The sequence below is a fragment of the Triturus cristatus genome, unplaced genomic scaffold (assembly GCF_964204655.1).
Source record: "Triturus cristatus unplaced genomic scaffold, aTriCri1.1 SCAFFOLD_169, whole genome shotgun sequence".
NCBI lineage: Eukaryota > Metazoa > Chordata > Amphibia > Caudata > Salamandridae > Triturus > Triturus cristatus.
Window position 1 is genome coordinate 1,846,609 of NW_028187409.1, and position 21,331 is coordinate 1,867,939.

General features: G+C 44.2%; 1 protein-coding gene across 1 annotated transcript in view; it reads left to right on the forward strand.

Annotated features, from left to right (window-relative positions):
• Nucleotides 1-21,331, forward strand: part of LOC146771175 (ubiquitin-like protein NEDD8) — a 43,837-nt gene that overhangs the window by 17,160 nt on the left and 5,346 nt on the right. Inside the window, exon 2 of the mRNA XM_085640320.1 lies at nucleotides 10,700-10,747. Coding sequence (XP_085496446.1) covers nucleotides 10,700-10,747 — 48 coding nt within the window. The remainder of the gene's footprint in view (nucleotides 1-10,699; nucleotides 10,748-21,331) is intronic.

Below are 21,331 nucleotides of genomic sequence, written 5' to 3' on the forward strand. Positions count from 1 at the left end.
TACTAAATAGTTAAAATTCACCTCACAACAGGAACAAAGTTGCCCTAAAAATGAAAGACCCATCAATACTGGATACCAAAAAGTGTCTGATCCTCGTGTGAAGTGATTTTTTTTTTTTTTTTTTGACAAGCAGCTTAGAGAAACAAAAACTTCCAAATCGCATAGGAATAATTCTTGCATGGTACAATGTTTAGCTTGATTGCAAAATTATTGACAAATTCATATGCCAGGCCCTACAGCAAAAATGAGAACAAACACTCCAAGCTTGGTAAAAACACTTTGGTTCGGAAGTATTAATTGTTTGTAGTTTGTATGCATAAATATCCAATAGCTCTTGCATCTGTTGATTAACATCTGTACTACCTGGGTATTTTCAGTTATCTATCACAGAACGGGCACCCAATATCGACAAATAAACATTTAGATTTGCCCTGAGGCGTTTACCCCAACATAAAATGATGTATATCAAAATAACCCCTAACCCTATTAACATAAGCAGTCCTTTCAAACACTGTGTCCCAATAAACCCTAATTCTAGAACAGTTTGCAAAAGTGTATGTGATTGAAGGCTAGTGTCTGACATTTAGGGCAATTAGCAGATAATTCGAGTTCAAAGTGATGAGCTGTGACTGCACTCCTTGAATGTACCGCACGGGGTCCAAAACTTTGTGCATTAAAAGCGTGTGTCCTGGTGTGTGCACTGACCCCAACACATGTAGAAAACTCAACGATTGCCGCTAGCGACAAGGCTGCCCAGTCTAAAGACACACTACTTTGAAGGCCCCTTAGGCTTTCAGAATTTTGACTGAATGTAAACCACTTGAACCCAAGCAATTTTTTGAATCATTTGTTGATAACTTAGGATGTTTTATTCTTCATCCAGTGATAAAATGTCAGTCTGCGTGATAGTCCTAGCATATTTCAATGTAGATTTTGAATTACTCTAATATCTCTCGTCAACAAACCCAATGCATTTTGGGTATAGGAGACCCTTCGTCAGGGGTTACTACAATCGAAACAAAAAACTTCATATCAAGAACGGAACGTGACAACCTGTCCCCTTACACCAACTTTATCCATGTATACCAAGTGAACCTGCTGACCACATGTTGGTGAAGCCTTCCGTGTATCGTATAATGTCAAATAAGCGTGCGCCCTGTGTCAACCATTAACAAAAGATCTATTAATTAAGGCTCCCTGTTTTCCATTTTTACTGATTTTTACAGATAAATACAGACCGAAAATAATTTATTTTCCTGTCTTTTTATTTTTGAATGTGGAAAAAAATTAATTTGATTGCTTTTTGAGTGATTCTAAGTATTGTCCACCATGACTGTGAGTCCAATAGCTGTGTGGATTGACAGGTAAGGGGGTTTAAAAAGAAAGGCATTTTAATAAAAAGGCTTAAACAGCAGTAGATACGTGTATTGAGTTATCTTCTGCTTGTATTCATATCATTGAAACCTAGCAGGTATTCAAGCATGAGTGCATATTTATCAGATACATGTGGAAATATACTAGTACCAGCTTCATTTTTTCACAAAACCCAAACTAAATATGGATAAATGCACGTAAGTGTAGTAAAGAAATGTATATGGATAAATACAGATGGAAATGTCAAAAAATAAATAACATAAAACCAGGAAACCTAATCATAATGTAACCAAAATGCCATCTCTTGCATGCCAAGACTGAAACAAAAACACCGCAGTGTACTGTCACTGTTCAAACACATGCCAACTATCACCTTTCATGCAAAAGTATTGCAACAACCAAGTGAAATAGCGTTTATGCAGCTTTAGTAACAGCGTGCTGATTTGCCTCTGCAGTCCTTAAGTCGACAATGCACAACACGTAAACCTGACATTACCTCGCAAATGAAGAGATTGTTCTGCATCTTACAAGACGGCGTGCACATGAGCTCGCCTTGCTATGTGGAATACGGCAAACTGTTTAAGCGACTAGCAACTGGAAGTGAAATCGTCAGCGTGTAGAGTCTGTTAGAAGCTGGATGTGCAACTATCCTCGGTGTAAACAAAGCAATCCTCACTGACTATGCTCACTGGTGCATTATTAATAAATATCACGAGAACTAAAGAATATTGTGCAACAGCCAGTCACCTACCTTCTCCTCTAAATGGCAGGGCCAACAGCCTGAGCTGTCGCTACTTTGCAAGTCCGTCTCAATCTGTGAATGAGATGCCATGCAGGAACACTGATTCTAGACTGTGATATACAGAGTTATTAAAGGAACGCGCCACTTTGAACAGAACCCGCTGATTTTACACACAGCTTTTGAAAGGTGACCGCATACAGACACATTGAGCCCAAGTATCTATTTACAAGATCAACAAGTGTTTTGATTGATCTGTTTATCAAAGCATCTTTGTTCTTCATGTGATTGTTGTGTCCTGAAGATGGTCTTATAGATGGACAACATAAAAGACCGAAACGTCGACGTGTCAACCCATTTTATAGAAGTAATTTTGTTTGTAGGAAATCTATTTCCTATCTATAGGCAAGTTTCCACTAAGGTAATTATTTGTAATGGGTCATAGTATATTGGTGAAGGGGACAAATTACATTATGTGATTGTGGATTTCGGTTACCTTTGCACATGAGAAAAGCTTGTACCATTCATTTTGTATTTCTGATTACGTTATGTTACAAATATTTATAGAGCGCACATACACCAAACGGTTTCTTGGCGCTAAATATAGACATAGCCTGCTGCTCATAGGTCATTGGTACGCCTGCGAAAACAACCAGGTTTTAAAAATTCTCCTAAAAAGAGGGTAGCTTGTAGATGATCTGATGTCAGGGGGAAGAGAATTCCAAAAGTGGGGGGCTAAGACCGCAAATCTAGAACCACCTGGTTTCTTCCGTTTAAAGGTAGGGATAACCAGGAGGTTCAGATGGGATGACTGGAGGTTGCGGACAGGGCTATACCTCTGGGTAAGGGTAGAAAGAGATTCTGGGCAGGTGCCGTGAAGGGATTTGAAGATGAGGCATCCGATTTTAAATGCACAGTGTTGTGTAACAGGGAGCCAGTGTAGCTTCCTCATTAAAGAAGTAACATGTTGCCTTCTCGGATGATAATAGATCAGTCTAGCTGCCTGGTTTTGCACCAACTGTAATCTTTTAGTTAAAATACATTGGGAGACCGAAATAGAGTGAATTAGCATAGTCCATGTGGGAGATCACCAGGGATAGAGCCACCTGGATGAGAGCTTCCATAGTGAGAAATATGCCAATTTTCCTGATCTTCCGAGGTTGGAAAAAGCAGGTAGAGACTACTGTTCCAATCTGGGACCTCAAGGAGAGGTCGCTATTGAATGTAACACCTAGACTCTTGTTGCATATCATCCGTGTAATTAAGTGCACACATTTCTTTCTCCTAAAGACTGTCTTAGCGGCAGAAGATACAGATTAAACAGGTGCGGGGGACAGCGAAGATCCCTGCAACATGCCACAGGTCAAATTGATATTAGGAGCGGTGAATTGGGAGAGGCGGACTGATTGTGAGCGACCATTCCAAGAAGGACGTAAGCCATCTAAGGGCGGTTCCCTGAATTCCTGCCTCCTTGACACGTCCCACCAAAATTTCAAGACAGACTGTGTCAAAAGCCGCAGATCAATCAAGGAGCACCAACGCTTGAGTGGTGCCCTTATCTGCTTCTTTCATCAATTCGGAATCAAAATTACTCCCTCAGTAGAAAGGGGGGGGGGGGGGAGCGAAAACCTGCTTGGTGAGAATTAAGGAATTGAGACTGTTCAATGAAGGAGCAGAGACCGTTCGCAACATAGACTTCCGACACGTTGGCCAAAAAGGGAAGCAGCGAGATGGGGCGATAATTCAACGGAACCAGAGGGTTTGCGCCAGTTTTCATAACAAGAGGGACTATTGCAGCTTCTTTAAAGGCTCTGGGGACAAACCCCAGATTTAAATAATCATTCAGGAGAGAAAGAGCAGGTTCAGGGCATACAGAGAAAGCTTCCCTCAGAATGTGAGGAGGGCAGCTGTCGGGAGGATATCCAGACTTAACCATTGCAAATTCAGAAAGGCTTTTCTGCTAATTACTGAGAATTGATGCAGAGAGTGAGGGTTTCTAAAGGCTGCCAACGCAGCACCTGAGGGAGGGAGGGTTCATGGGTATACTGGCTTTAATAGTTGTGCTTTTGTCAGTAAAAAAAAAAACATTCAGCGAGTTACAGAGTGACTGAGTGGGTGCTAATTTTGCTGTAACTATCTGGATTTGATAGCTCATTAACAATCACAAATATTTATTTCGATTTATTTGTAGAGTTCAAGATCTTGTTGGAAAAATAATTGGGTTTAGATTGTAAAACTGATTTTTTTTATTGTTTAAGTTTAGCTTGGTAGATATCTTTTTTTGTTTGGAGAGTAATTCCGTCTCCAGATACGTTCAGTACGGCGCAGGGCTAGATTTTGAAGTTTTAGGTTTTCTGAAAACCATCTCTGGGCATTATGCCGCCTGGCTGTTTTGATTTTCGTAAGGGGGCATGTATATTACTAGCTGCTGTTAGCCATATTTGATGTTTTCTGCACTTTGGTTAACAGAGTTCTGATTAGTGGGTACTGTGGTCACCAGTGAGTTACAAAGGGCGTTTGTGATTCTAGTTATAAACTTTAAAAAAAGGAATACACCCAGCTTCGGAGATTTGATTGAATTTATGTTTAAGATTTCACTTTTTGAAGCCACAATTAGGGCATTTATCAATAATATTGCAATGGGATGAAATTGCCTGTTCAATAAAATCCCTTGTATATTTATCCAGTAGTTACTTTGTAAGTGGCATCTCAACATCTCCTGCTGAAGGTAATACAAGACCTCTTCCTCAAGTGTACTTGTTTGCCTCCTCTGAAAATGCTCCATGCCAGCAGTGCTGTGCCCTCCTGTATTTTTTTAGAGGGGCTACTTGGGGTGGGGGGGAGGAAGGTTTGATGGGGGGTACTGACGGGCGTCTCAGTTCAGGTGAAAGTTTCAGCTGGCCCCACAGCCTTGTTTCCTCAACTTTTGGGGAAGATTCACCAAGACCGAACCAAAGTCATTCTAACTCTTTGGATTGGCTAAGGAGGGAAATGATATGCAAACCTTTGGTGCTTGTTCCTAAGTCCACTGGTCAAGCTGCAAATCATACAGGACCTTCTCTCACAGTTGGAGGATGTTGCTGTGCTCTAACCTCCGAGGCCTCCACCTTCATACCTGAAGAATGAGTGGGGGCTTTTAAGCTCTTTTCAGCTGCGACCGGAGGTGGTCTATGTAATCCATTCACCTCATAGCCCCTTCACAAAATAAGTTGACTCTGGGAAATGGAACAGCCTTGTTTCTTGGTGCCCAGACAACAACATATGCCCTGTCACAAATCCTACTGTTTGCACTCTCCTTAGCCCAGAGAGGGTTCGTGGTCTGCGGTTGGAACTGTAAACGGGAATTGAACTGCTTTGTCGGCGTTTCCTGTTAAAATCCCATATTGTTATGCGTTTCCTGAAGAGGTTAACTGTGTTGTAACTGCCAGCTCCCTTTGTTGTGCCCCAGTGGGACTTATTTTGACATTTTTGATGTAGTCTCTGTTTGAGCTCCTTCATAATGCTAGTTCTGGATGTTAGCCTTCAAAGCATAGACGTTGGTGGCAATCACCTTGACAATACAGGTCAGTGAATTACACGCCTTGAGTTCCCGTGTACCATTCACCTCCTTTTTCCCTGGCAAATTGATGTTTGGAACCAGTGCAGCTTTCCGTTCTAAAGTGTTGATCCCCTTTCACTTAGGTTTGGCCATCAACATTCTGACATTCTATCCCACAAAAGAGAAGGAGCGGCTTAATAGGTTGGGTTCTCATCAGTTTCTACATTGACCACACCGAGGCTGTACGACTGGATGACCATTTCTTCATTGGCTATTGGGGTTCCAAGAAAGGTAAAGCAGTCCAGAAGCGGGCGCTATCGAGGTGGATTATCCTCTTTTTAAAGACCTTATTCTCTTTGGTCAAGAAAGAACCCCCGGAAAGGATCGGAGCTCATTCTACAAGGGCTAAATCTTAAACCTCTGCCGATGCCAGAGGGATTCTTATAGCAGAGATTTACAAGGTGGATACTTAAGCATCCCTACACACTTTCGCTAAGCATTACTGCCTGGTTTTGTTAGGTCTCGCCTAGCTATTGCGTTTACGCAATCGCTATGCGAGACTCTAGTAAGAGGGGCATTTCAAAGTGCTCCCAAAAATGGATTGCATGGCGAGCACACGCACAATCATGTGCATCGTGCCGCCATGCAATCCATTTGGGGAAGCGCTTCAGCCCACTGGCGCGTGCACGTGTAGCCACAGCCTCTGCATCATACTTCAAAAGGTCCGCACCCCCACCCCCGCCACAGCATGCCGAGAGATTGTTTCCTCATGGCGCCTCTCACAACTGTCCCTGCCCCACCACAGGTGTTTTTGGCTGGAACAAATGCGTTCGTGTTTTCAGTTGATGTGCGCTTGTTTTATTTCCCGTGATTTCCACTCTGCCTCTGTCTGATCACTTTCACATTCATTGCTTGGCTTAATATATCAAAACATAAACCGACGTTGATTTGAAAGTAGCTTCAACAAGGCAAGAACTGCACAGAATTATCTTAGTCGTGAGTGCGCCCATGCCTGCACATTTCGGAAATCGAGGTATCAGCCGGCAACTGCTCGTCATGGCTCATTAACTCTACACACACACCCCGCCCCCCCCCCCCCCCCCCCCCTGTCTCGCGGCCGTGCATCCAGGACTTCCTTGCACAAACATTCATGAGTATGCAAAAACTCAATCCTGTAATTAATTTATGAAGGCAGTGTGGAAGATTGTTACCTACTGTACGTTATCTTCCAAGAATTATATCAAAACATAAACCGACGTTGATTTGAAAGTAGCTTCAACAAGGCAAGAACTGCACAGAATTATCTTCCTCGTGAGTGTGCCCATGCCTGCACATTTCGGAAATCAGCCTTTCACGTTCGAAGCATATGTGGAGACTTTAAGCCTTATATGCAGAGCTTAAGTGAGTGCCAGCTTCTTAGTGAAAAGGAAATGACAGGTGCCCCAGTTATATGTAGAAATTACCCATCTGAATGACCCTGAAAGTAACAGAGAGTTACTAAAGCCACGTCGCCAAACATTGATTTTTATTTTTCATTCGATTGTTTCACCGCCTTTAAACCGGCGAAAATTGCAAGAGCGTCAAACTTGCTTGTACGTTTTATTGTCTTAACTAGCTACGAGTCATTCCTTTTAGCAAAGTTGACTCTTGTATAATTCTCTCCATGAACATGCACTTTTCTACTAAAGAAGCCTCGTGCGCATAGCTCCCCTGGGTATATACAAACGTGAAATGCTTGAATAAAGAAATTCGTAACAGCCATGTTTTTCTCCTCGTGTTAATTCTGATCACCGGGTGTGCATGTCTCTAAGATGAGCCAAGATGAATGTTCCTTGGTACCCGAGGTATAAATGTTGCAGATCTAGGTTTAATTGTGTATTCAGATATGGAAAGGTAGAGGTACCAGTTAACATAAAAAAATTCAAATTTAAAAGGAGCTGGACATCAGTCTGGCTATTGTTTAGTGCTGGAGACGTACTTTGATAGTATCCAAAAACTGACTCCGACATTAACATTTTCTCTTCCGTGCTCAAGCATCTGTGACCGTGTATTATAATTTGTAATGAAAACATTAACTTTCACCATACTTCAAATGTTTCCAGGAACTTTTGCAAAAATTGAGCCTCGGGGAAAATTAACAAAGGCTGGTAGATTTTAATTACTAAAACAGATCATTACTTACTTGCTTGTAAAAAATGTTTCTACAGAGATTTATCTCTGTAAAAATTAGGCAAAAGGGGCCAGGTTTATAATTCACATGCAATGAGGCAACTAGTATGACAAGGTAAAAAGATTGTAAACTAGATTCACTAAGATATACTTATAATTTGTGTTTTCGTACAGCACTCGCTACTACACTTACTGTTCTTTCGGAATGATGATCAGATTTCCCAACAATGACACTGGCATATAATAAAATGCATTATAAGACAAGCAGAGTGCATGAGAGGGGCTAAAAGAGCAGCAAATTTAGTTACTGTGCTACGCTGCATCACTTCTTAGTAAATCTGGCTCTGATGTCCATGTTATTTAACTCAGTCATCTTATTGACCTCAAAAAGATGAAAGGCTGTGTGAAGCTGCCGGAATTTGAACCTGTGACAATGTGGTGGATGCAATAATACACTAGGCCTCCAGACCTGGTCCTATACTTGTAGCAAATGAACTTTATTCAGTGAACCTCCCTCCCTGTGTTCATTTGGTTCACGGTTCACCCACAGACCTTGTGTTGTTGGGTTGTAAAGGTTTTGTGAAATCATAACAAGCTTGTGTAAGCACCTTAGGGATGAGTAGGAGTTTTTTCCACCTATGAAATAAAGGTGGTGTGAATTTAGACGGTTATGTGTGTGACAGCTCCTCTGTCTTGTTAGCAACCACTGCTCATGCTGCTCACAATTATCTGCACAGGCAACGAAAGAACCAGCCCTAGGCAGGCTGCAGTGGGGCACAGCCATTGCTCACGTCAGCTCTTTAAGCATATGTTCAATAACTCTGTAGCTTCTTCTTTCACTAATAAAGGCACCCAGAGGCGTGGCTAGCACAAGTCAGCATGTGATTTGTGGAGATAGATGGCCGTACAGGGTTCCCTCATCCTAGAAATGAGGTCATGAATGGTGCGAGGAGGAGACATTTTAACCATCAATGGCTGATTAGAAGACAGACACGTATATTTACGTCAATATTGGATTGTAATAAACTATCATATGTGGTACAATTTTGTTATTACAGACGACTTCTGACATTAAAGGAAACCTCTCTAGCGAGATAGTATTCTCCATCTTAATGCAAGATGCATACAGCATACATCTATTTTGTATTCAAATACAGGTTAAAGAAGCAAAGTGGGTGTTAGAGTTCTCCAAGCTCCTACATTGAATAAGAAAAGAAGCATTTGTAATGCAATAGGTCTCGCATTTGCCAGAGTTTGAGATATTGGCATTGTAAACGACAATGCCTTTTATTTATGTGTTTTGAAAACCTGCAAGCAGTGCATAAACTCCCACTTTGTGCTTCTAGTCGTTTACGAGAAGCAAGGATGTCAGTAACTGCACCTCATTTACTGCCAGCCTTGCTTCTCGTACGCAACGACTATAAGTACAAAGTGCGTGTTTACGCACCGCTTGCAGGTTTCAAAACACATAAATAAGAGGCATTGTCATTTACAATGCCAATAGCTCAAACTCTGGCAAATGCGAGACCTATTGCTTTGCAAATGCTTGTAGTGGGTAGGTATGGCCACTTTTCAAGTTGCATCGTGCAGGACTCCCTTATCTAACCATCAACCCTCCTCCAGGGAAGGATACTGCTTTGAAATCTATTCTACAGTTGAGGATTCAGCAGGTAAAAGTAGCCATCGCAAGAAAGTTACTTTACCTGCTGTAATGATCTCTCTGGTGAATACTCTACCTATAGATCCTCACCGTTATCACCCGCCTCCTCAATTGATGGGTGTGTTATATGTAAAGTTAATAAGGTCCCAATTCAGAACTTGAAGTCGATGCAAGTCCGTTTACTTGCCTCGAAGGCTTGGAAAAAATGGATGGAAACCGCCGATTTTACTGAAGTTTGAAACTGGTGGACTTTGTCCCTTCTTTCCCACCTCACCTTTCAGGCAAACAGTCTGATCCGATTTTAGCGAAGGTAGCACTGCTACTTCTAGCAATAAGTTGATGTGCTTTCAAATTGGCGAGGCAATATTGTTGCCATTGGATTTTATTAATGTACCTGAAATCTACGATTTGAAATGTGTGTAGGTTTTTTGAAGGGCGACCATTTTATTGTGGTTCTCTATATTATGTTTGAATGCGTATTAATTTGGGAATCCCTTTTGGATGATACAGTGCGTGTTAGTTATAAAGTACGCCGTGGTGTGGCCTGAATCTTCATTAATCTGTTTTATGAAGTAGTTTCCTTTGGTGAGGAGAATTAGTTCTTTGTGTTTTTTGTATTTTTATTTTAGTACAGTAAGGGTGCTGTAGTTTGGGGTTTTCTAAATAGTTTCACCACTTCTGTCACAGCTCTTCTAGTGGTATTGACTTTGCTGGTGTATTCAGGGGTTTGAGCGTTTGTCTCTGAAGGATGTTTTTTGGGTGAGACGCTAGTTAGTCTGTTTTCTAGGTGGTTCTTATGTGGTATGGTTGTTTTTTGTAGAGATTTTTTAGTGGTCTTCCAAGGTTCTTCCCTGGTTTCATTTGGCCTGTTTTGTATAGACATAAGGAAGTGGTGACAAACAATTTTGCATGCTAATTCGTCCAGTCGAGTCTGTTATTCCGGGTGCATGAAGTTTGTGGAGGAAAAGTAGTAATATCCAAGGGTATTTCATTTTGTCAGTACAGGAATCAGCTCAGCAGGGAATGTGGTAGGAAGGGATGAATGTTGAGTGGAACGGCAGGATACTTGGAGTTATGTAAAAGGGGGATAGATAGTACTGTGGTGGCTCGCATGCGAGTGATTCTTGGGCTGTAACATGTGATCTTGAGTGAACACCTCTGCACAATTACCTAATAACTTGAACGCTAGCTGGGACTTGTCTGTTTTTTGTTATTGCAGACGCTGACCGGGAAAGAGATTGAGATTGACATTGAACCCACAGACAAGGTAAGCACCTGTCCTTCAAAAGTTTGTGTGCCTGTGATACTTTACCCACCGGTATGTTTCTGAGGGAAAGTAGCTGCCCTTTACCCTCTTGACTTTACCTGTGCAATTGCTACATTATTGCAATCACAAGCACTCAAGGTCCAGCCAATCTCATACCGTGTCAAGTGAGTTTTTTTGGTCAACTGTCTGACAACTAAAATGTGTTTAAGCAGCAGCATGAGAGTATTGAATTGCAATCCAAGCCTGTGTGCACAGCTAGTGCGTTTACTGTATTTGTATTATACAGCTCTTTGACCTTGGGTGGCTGGCTCTACTTTGGCAGCTCAGTTGAATAGTAGGCTCTGTAGAGCAGTATCCTTAAGCTACAACAACAATACTGCTCGAGTGGTGGGTCTGTACTTCTTTCCTTGTGTTTTGAACAGTGTTCATTAATATTTTCCATCAATGTTATTAAGTTTGTGTTAATAACATAACCTCTATTTGTAAAGCGCATGTTCACACCTTGGCACTGAATAGTAGATGTTTATCATGTCCCAACAAAATAGTACATGTATTAGACTTTGCTTTTTCAGCGGTTTTACCCCCGGACATTTTGCTTTTTGGCCTCCTGTTTTTGACCTTGTTTTCGTTGGTTTTAGGAGTCTGGGCACTTTACGACTGCTATTCAGTGCTAAAGTGCATATGCTCTACATGTAAATTGTGTTTATGGCTTGGTGATTCCATGATTGGCATATTTGATTTACTACTAAGTCCCTAGTACAGTGCACTGTGTGTGCTGAGGCCTGTAGGTCAAATGCTGCTAGTGGACCTGCAGCACTGATTGTGCCACCCACACAGGCAGCCTTTCAAAGGTGTCTCAGACCTGCCACTGCAGTGTTTGCATGCAGTTTTTTTACTGCCATATCGACATTGGTGTTCTGCCATCGAATCTGCCAGGATTTTTTTGCTTTTTGACCACCTCATATGTGACTTTTTTACTGTGCGTAAGTCCCACCACTGGTGGCTCGCTCCCAGTAAATGGACTGCGTGTATTTACTGCCAGTGTCCGCCTTTTAAGCTGCAATGCAATAAGGGTAAGGGGCACCTGGCTGGTTACACGTGTGTGGGATACTCCTGTCATGAGCAGCACAGTAACTGCGCACAGGTAGCCTTACTCAGAAGGTACTCTGCTGGATTGGATATTGACCTAGGGTAGGCCTCTTAATTTGTGTACACTCGTAGGGAAAGTCAGTGTGGTTTAGTGTCTTGGCTGCAGTGAAACTTCATTATACAACTAAGGGGAAGACTGTCTTAGAGTGCAGCTTAGCTTCCCTTTGGCCTACAAAGACCAGTGATCCATTGTATCAGATAACCATCATGATTCGCAAGGAGGTAATAGAAGTAGTGCCAAGAACTCGGAGAGGGATAGATTTCTATTCGAGGTTCTTCCCAATACGGAAAAATCAGGCGAATAGCATCCCATTCTGGACCTTTACCAGCTCAACAAGTTCCTAAAGAAACAATCAGTTCGAGGCATATGAGCTGCAGATTACACACTTTTGCATAGATCAGCATCTGGTGTTGGGCCCGGATGTTTGCAGTTTGTTTTTCCTCTTGGAAAGTCTTTGGAAGTCACGAGGTCGGTGACTCCTCCTTTGGATCGTATTGCGCATGGGCTTCGGCTCCATCCTCAGATTGTTTTTCTCCGCCATCGGGCTCGGATGTGATCTTCGCACTCCGGTTCCGAACAGCTTCCAGTTCGACGATCCCCAATCGCTGTATTGTTTTCGATCACGATCTCTTCAATCAACGCGCCTTCTCATCGACACAAACCTTCGGTTCCAGTCGTCGACGGCGGCCTTCGGGCCTACCCCGGCTCATGGAAAGAACTCCATTTAAAAAGTGCCCTCAATATGGGTCCAAATTTCCCCACACCGATCTTCATGAGGTATGCAACCTTTGCCTCTCCCCGGAACACGAGGCTCGAGACTGTCTGGCCTGTAAGTCTTTCCGATCCAAAAAGACTATTCGGGACCGAAGAGCCAGAAGGAACATGGCACACTCCTCGACGTCCATTCCAGTTGACATCTTTGGAGACGACATCGACGATCCGGAACATCATCGCACCGAAGAGGACCTCTTCAGCGCTTCCGAGGCCGACGAGTCAGATGTGGAGGACATCCCCCCGGCGCAGAGGGTCGTGAGTACCAATCTACCCCTTCCCACACCCGCGCCGACACCCAAAAAGGCTTCGGTCACGCCTTCGCCTCCGGGCCTAGGCAAGACCAGAGACACTGCTTCACACACCTCACCTTCGGGCCCGGTGAAGAAGCCAAGTAAGCCTTCCGGCCGCTCGGGCTCGAGCCAGCCTGTCAGTGGTGCCGAGAAACACACTTCGGCACCGAAAATGAAGACGGCCTCCACCTCGACACCGAGCTCCGCACCGAAACCCTCGGGGTCGAAACCCAGCCCAAACCACACAAGGCCACCGACACTTCCAAGTCGAAGCACATCTCGGCGCCGACCAAGAACCGGAGGGTCCCAAGCCGGGTTCTAAACATCAAACCGGCACGGAAAAACCTAAAAAATCATCGGCCCCGACGCCCTCGGCGCCGACAGACCAAGTTACCTCACCAGAGTTATTTACACCAGATCCCTTGCAAAAAAACTCTTACCAAGAATTCAAAAACTGGACATTTGACGCTCTCTACTAAGAAGAGACATTTGGAGAAGCCTGTTCCACCTCCAAAGAGGAAGGACTCTGCTACCTCTCCATTCAGAATACCTTCCCCTCCTCCTCCACCTCCTCCTCCTTCCCCACCTCCACCCCCTCCACATCGTTCTCCTACTTCGTCTCCAGACGATGATGATCATGGGGACCCATATTATGATACAGGGGATGTGCCACAAGACCCCACCCCTACAGGATCTCCAGATCCATGGGACGATTACCATATACCAGATATCCCCAACGTCCCACAAGACGATATTTACCCTTCTAGACCATCTCCACCTGAAGATTCACTAGGGTTTAACCATCTTCTGCAAAAAGCAGCACATTATCATGGGGTGGACATGCATAATGACCCTGTGGAGGAAAATTTCCTCCTAGACACATTCGATACTACACAAATGGTCCCCCTCCATACTGCCTATGCTCAAAGGGGTGGTAAAGCATGCGGCAGAAGTTTTTAAAGACCCAGTTAGAGCCAGGGTCCTTAACCCACGTATCGAAAAGAAGTACAAATCTGCTCCCTCAGATCCCTCTTACATTAGAGGACCAGCGCCACTAGATTCCTTAGTGGTCTCTACGGCACGTAAAGGGCAAACTCACAAGCGTCAGGCGATGCACCACCACCTGACAAGGAATCAAAACTGCTAGATGCTTCAGGCAAACGCACCGCATCCCAGGACGCCAATATATGGCGTATAGCAAACACTCAGGCACTGCTGGCCAGATATGACAGGGCTCATTATGACGAATTAGAGAGCATAATGCAACATCTCCCTGAAAAATATAAAACTAAAGCCAACGAGTTGATTCAAGAGGGTAAAACAATCACAAACACCTCTATACGTTGTGCCCTAGACGCAGCAGACACAGCCTCCAGGGCCATTAACACCAGCGTCCTTCTCCGTCGTCATGCTTGGTTAAGGGTATCTGGGTTTAAACCAGAAGTACAAGCCTCTATCCTTAACCATCCCTTTGACCAGGAACATCTATTCGGGCCAAAGGTGGATGAGGCCTTAGAAAAGATGAAAAAGGACACGGATACAGCAAAATCCATGGGGGCCTTACAGTCTCACCCGCCCAGACGCTCCTTTCGCCGCTCATCCTTTCGGAGTGCATCCAGAGGCTACTCCTCAGACACAGCGTCCACATCGTACAAGTCCCCTACTCAGACCACCTTTACAAAAGGTTACCAAAGAGGCGGCTACAGGGGTAACAACAACAAGGGCAGAGGCAAAACAAACAACGCCCGTTCTGCCACACCTACTACCCAATGACTTCCCCCCCGCTCCCCCCAGACCATTCCACTCCAGTCGGGGGCAGACTCACAAATTTCCTTCATGTCTGGGAGACCATCACCTCAGACAAATGGGTGACCCAAATAATTCGGTCAGGATACTGCCTGGAATTAACATCTACCCCCCCAAACATTCCACCCAGGCAACGCCCAATGTCACAAGAACATTCCACATTGCTAAAGCAGGAGGTAATCTCCCTCCTACAGAAACAGGCAATAGAACACGTTCCTGTCAATCAACAATTTTGGGGTTTAGTCCCTATATTTTCTAATACCAAAAAGGGACGAGACTCTACGACCTATTCTAGATCTCCGGCCCCTAAACACATACATACACTCAGACCATTTTCACATGGTAACGCTTCAGCAGGTACTTCCGCTCCTCTCCCAGAACGACTTTCTCACTACACTGGACTTGAAAGACGCATACTTCCACATTCCAGTACACCATGCTCACAGAAAGTACCTCAGATTTGTAGTGGACGGACAACACTACCAATTCAAAATGCTCCCGTTCGGAGTCACAACAGCACCATGGGTATTCACCAAGTGCCTAGCGGTGGTGGCGGCACACCTCAGAAGACAGCACATTCACGTCTTCCCATACTTGGACGATTGGCTGATAAAAGCCACTTCATACAACCAATGTGTACACCACACCGCCACCACAATCCAACTACTTCACCAACTAGGCTTCACGGTGAACCACCAAAAGTCCCAGCTAACACCATCCCACATAAAACAATACCTCGGTGCCACCATAGACACCTCAAAAGCAATAGCCTACCCCAATCCGGCCAGGATTGCAAGCATTCAGGCTTTGCGACAAAAATTCGTACTTCAACACTCCCTTCTAGCACGAGTATTTATGCAACTGATAGGGATGATGGCCTCTTGCATTTTCATAGTGCCTCACGCAAGACTCCAGATGCGTCCACTCCAAGAGTGCTTAGCGCGCCAATGGAACCAGGCCCAGGGGCAACTGACAGATCTGGTGTTGGTAGACGGTCGCACCCATCGCTCTCTGCAGTGGTGGAACACCACAAACCTTTCCAAAGGTCGACCGTTCCTGGACCCGGTTCCCCAAATAATACTAACAACGGACGCATCGCTCTCCGGCTGGGGAGCTCATCTATTACACCTCACAGTGCAGGGCACATGGACGCCACAACACTCCATATCAACCATCTGGAGTTACTAGCAATCTTTCTAGCCCTGAAATCCTTTCAACCACGGATTTCAGGAAAGGCAGTCCTCATTCGCACAGACAACATGACGGCCATGTATTCTATTAAAAAACAAGGCGGCACACACTCTCCACAGCTCTCTCAATTAGCACAGAGCATATGGAGATGGGCAGTTCCCCACAAAATCTTTCTCCTAGCTCAACATGTCCCAGGAGTCCAAAACACCGTGGCAGATCTGCTCAGCAGACACACAACAGATCCACAAGTGGGAACTTCACCCACAGGTTCTTCATCCGTTCTTTCAAATGTGGGGGCATCCACAGATAGACCTCTTCGCCACCCACGAAAACACAAAATGCCCAAGCTTCGCCACCAGATACCCACACCCATTGTCCAAAGGAAATACGATATGGAGGAACTGGTCAGGCAAATTTGCGTACGCTTTTCCGCCTCTCCCACTCATTCCATTAGTGGTACGCAAACTACAACAGCACTCCCTCACACTGATCCTAGTAGCTCCAACGTGGGCCAGACAACCGTGGTACACCACGCTGCTGGAACTCTCGGTAGTACCACACCAAAAGCTACACCTCTCACCATGCCTGCTAACCCAGAACCAAGGAGAGATCAGGCACCCTGAACCAGCTCAGCTCAACCTTGCGATCTGGCTCCTGAAATCCTAGAATTCGGGTACCTAAACCTACCACTAGAGCCTGCTACGCTGCCAAGTGGAAAAGATTTGTTGTTTATTGCCATAACACAATCAATCCTCTAGACGTGTCTATACAACACATCATATGCTACTTACTCCACCTACAAAGGTGTAATCTAGCCTATACCTCCATTCGGCTACACCTCGCAGCAATTGCAGCTTACTTACAAAACAGGCAGCACCGATCACTTTTCAGAGTACCTGCCATTAAAGCCTTCATGCAAGGCCTCAAAAGAATAATTCCCCCCAAAGTACCACCCTCACCTGTGTGGAACTTAAATATCGTTCTCACAAGGCTGATGGGGCCTCCTTTCGAACCTTTGCATAAATGCGAACTGCAATTCCTCACATGGAAAACCCCTTTCCTTGTAGCCATCACTTCCCTTAGAAGGGTCAGTGAGATACAAGCACTTACCATACAAGAACCTTTTCTTCAAATGCACCAGAACAAGGTTGTTCTCCGTACCAACCCAAAATTCCTACCTAAAGTCATTTTCCCTTTTCACCTAAACCAATCTGTAGAGTTACCAGTATTTTTCTTGCAACCTCAGACCGTTGCAGAAAGGGCTCTGCACACGCTAGATGTCAAACGAGCCTTACTTTACTATATCCAAAGAACACAACCTTTCAGAAAGACCAAACAACTGTTTGTCTCTTTCTCTCCACCACACAAGGGCAACCCCATCTCAAAATCAGGGATAGCCAAGTGGATTGTAAAATGCATCAAGATTTGCTACCACAAAGCAAAACTAACGCTTTCCGTTCCCCCTAAAGCCCATTCTACACGGAAGATAGGGGCTTCCATGGCTTTTCTAGGGAACATCCCACTAGATGATATCTGCAAAACAGCTACATGGTCAACAACGCACACTTTCACTAAACACTATTGTGTAGATGTGCAAACCAAGCAACAAGCTAGTATGGGCCAGGCTGTACTAAAAACACTATTTCAAACCACTGCAACAGATACCGGTGGTCGCCGTTAAGGTTGGGAACTGCTATATAGTCTATGCAAAAGTGTGTAATCTACAGCTCATATGCCTCGAACGGAATATGCTACTTACCAGTATGCATCTGTTCTTGGCATGTAGAGCTGCAGATCTACACCCGCCCACCCGCCTTCCCGGCTACCTGTATCTGTTCCAGTCTATCTTATTTAGATACAACACACATGGGTTTCTTCTCTGTTGTTACTACGCTCAATCTTTCCCTGCTGGCGAAAAACAATCTGAGGATGGAGCCGAAGCCCATGCGCAATATGATCCAAAGGAGGAGTCACCGACCTCGTGACTTCCAAAGACTTTCCAAGAGGAAAAACAAACTGCAAACATCCGGGCCCAACACCAGATGGTGATCTATGCAAAAGTGTGTAGATCTGAAGCTCTACATGCCAAGAACAGATGCATACTGGTCAGTAGCATATTCCTTTCGTATGGTGTCTCTTCAGGATGTGCTGCATCTCTTAAATCAAGGAGATCATATGACGGCCTTAGATCTACAATGCGTCTATTTCCATATCCCTGTTCACCCCAAACACAGGAAGTTTTTGCACTTCAAGGTGGCCGGTGCACATTATCAATTCAGTGTCTTGCCCTTTGGCCTACGATCAGCACCTTGAGTATGCCCCAAAGTATTAGCTCTAGTTGCTTCACATCTAAGACCAGCAGGAGTCCAGAAATTTCCATATTTGGACGATTGGCTAATAAAGGCAAGCACATCAAGAGAAACAGACAGACATACGAAGACATCTCTTCTCTGTTCCGTACCCTGGGGCTGTCACTCAACCACCAAAAATCGCATCTGACACACCCAACTACCGTTACGTTTCTGGGAGCAACTATCGACACGCCGCAGGCAAAAGCCTTTGCCTCACAGGAGAGGATTCGAAACTTAGCACATCGTCTCATTACAAAAAGGTCAGTTTCTGTACGGATCTACAAGTCTCTGCTTGGAATGCTCTCCTCTTGCATTCCCCTCATGGCCAATTGCCGGTTACGCATGAGGCCACTAAAGGAGGAACTGGATAGCCAGTGGCTGCAGATCACCAGCTCCTTCGATGTCATTCAGATCACACCCTAGATGAAACAAGCTTTGCCGTGGTGGACACACATGCCAAACTTCTCCATCAGCTGCTCCTTCCTGATCACCGCCCCACAATATAACATCAGCGAATGCCTCCCTCAAGGGTTGGGGAGCCCATTTCAGGGCTTGACGGTCAGAGGAAAATGGAATGCTCTCCAAACAACTCTGCATATCAGTCTTTTAGAGCTCAAGGCCTTCTCGCTCACTCTAAAATCCTTTCTATCCAAGGTTTCAGTAACATTGGTTCTGATCGAACCGACAACACTACAAGTATGCACTGCTTGAACAAACAAGACAGGACGAGGTCCACTGCACTGTCCTAGCAAGCTCAACAAATATGGACCTGGGCAGTTCAACACAATAGAACTCTTGCAGCAGAACATGTTCCAGGCCTATCCGGTTTGTTTGCAGACTCTCTAAGCAGAACCAACTCAACATTCCATGAGTGGGAGCTACATCAACCAACTCTAGACCACCACTTTCTTCTCTGGGGCACCCCAAGTTGAAATCTTCTTGCAAACAACGAGAACCACAAATGCCAATACTTCGCCAAGTGGGATCGTGCGGAATGCATTTTCGATCAAATGGTCAAAGATTTATGCATACGCTTTTCATCAGATTCCTTTAACCCCAAGAGTACTTCGCAAGATGAAGAGAGAGCCCTGTTGGATCCTTCTCCTAGCGCCCAGGTGGCCCTGCCAATTTTGGTTTACAGAACTTCTCCTCTGAGAGCAGAAACCCATTCAGTTGCGATCAATACCAAACCTATTCACAGTGAACCAGGACTAGGTCCATCATCCCAACCTGACATTTCTTTGATTGTCGGCCTGGCTCTTGAGTTCCATGAGTTTGCCAATCTAGCCATCTCATCTGATTGTCAGCTGGCCCTTGCCAATGCCAGAGCACAGTCCACAATCAAGACCTACAAACTCAAGTGGAAAAGGTTTTGTATCTGGTGTTCCAGTTCAGAGATACAGCCGATCCATTTATCACCAGAGCAGATACTTCCATAATTTCTTCACTTGGCAAAATCTGCCCATTCTCATTCTTCCATCAAGGTACATCTGGCCGCGATAGCCAGATTTAGATGAACCAGTCATCCATCATGTCTCTGCTCCTCAAGAGTTTATAAAACAGTTTCTTAAAGGATTGTTTTGGATGTTTCCCCCAGTACGGCTACCGCCTCCACCTTGACATCCCAGCATTGTGTTATCACAGTTAATGAGGAATCTATTTGAGCTCATCTCTTGGAAGACAGCTCTTCTAGCGCTTACATCGGCCAAACGAGTAACTGACATGCAAGCGTTCACTATTCAACAGCCTTTCCTTAATTTTAGTAATGTCTGTGTAATTCTCCAGACTATCCAAGGTTTATTTCTAAAACTTCCTCTGACTCATTTAAACAAGCCTATCATTCTTTTCAAAATCCTCAAACACCAGCAGAGATGTCATTACATTAGCGAGAGGTAAAAAGATGTCTCCAGTTCTATATGCATAAAACTGTCTGCGTACGAAGGGCAGACCAGCTGTTTGTGGCATATGGAAATCTCAGAGAAGGATTTCCTGTCTCAAAGTGGACTATGACAAGATGAATTGCTTCAGCTAGAGTTTTGCCATCAAGCAGGAAAACAACAGTTACAGGTAAGTAACTTATTTTCTTCTCCATTATTGGATCTTTCATATTCACGTGCTTGAATCAGAATAGTTAAAAGTGAATAATCTATAAAAATATACATCAATATACATAACATAACCAAGTATATAGGAAGGTGGGAAATAAGAGGCCCACCTTATTGAAATAAAGGACGTAGAACTGCTTGTCCTACAGCTGCAACGTTCTCTGTGGCAGCCAGACAATAATGCAGAGTAAAAGCGTGCCTGCTGGACCAGGTTGCTGCTCTGCAAATCTGTTGTATGGGTACACCGGCAAAGAGAGTTGTTGATGTAGAAACAACTCTGGAATAGTGGGCCTTAGCTGTTGTAGATCATGGTTCTCCAGTATTGGTATCTTTCATATTCACATGCGGCCCACCCGCCTCACCATAGAGGCTCACCTGGGTTCTATTCTCATGTGAGTTCTATCATTCTCACTTATGCTTGAAGATCCGAGGCTCTGGAGCATCTGTGGTGAGTGTTCTAAAGGGTGCTATCACCTGATTGGCTGAACTTTGAGCCATTTCTAATGACTCTGACGCACTATTAAAGTGAATGGTTTTTTTTGTCCATTACCTTCAGTGTTAAAGTTTTACTTACTGCTTTATATGTATCATGGGCCTCAAGCTTCAGGGAATGATTCAAGCATGTGAATCTATGAAAGATACCAATACTGGCAAACCACAGTTACAGGTAAGTAACTTATTTCTTAAACTGGATAATAGTTATTTACTGTGTTTTGATAGCAAGTCGGCAGTATGGAATGCTGTGTAAAACCCTATTTAAGTACTATACCAGACATCTTCCCGTTGTGGCAAAAAAAAGGTAAATGCTCACTTTATTCTTAGCATTGACCTAAATGGTGGCTTGTTTTACGTAATGTGAAGCTTATGATTGCTGACAATAAGTGTGTTACTTTACAGCTAAACATTTATCATTCTAA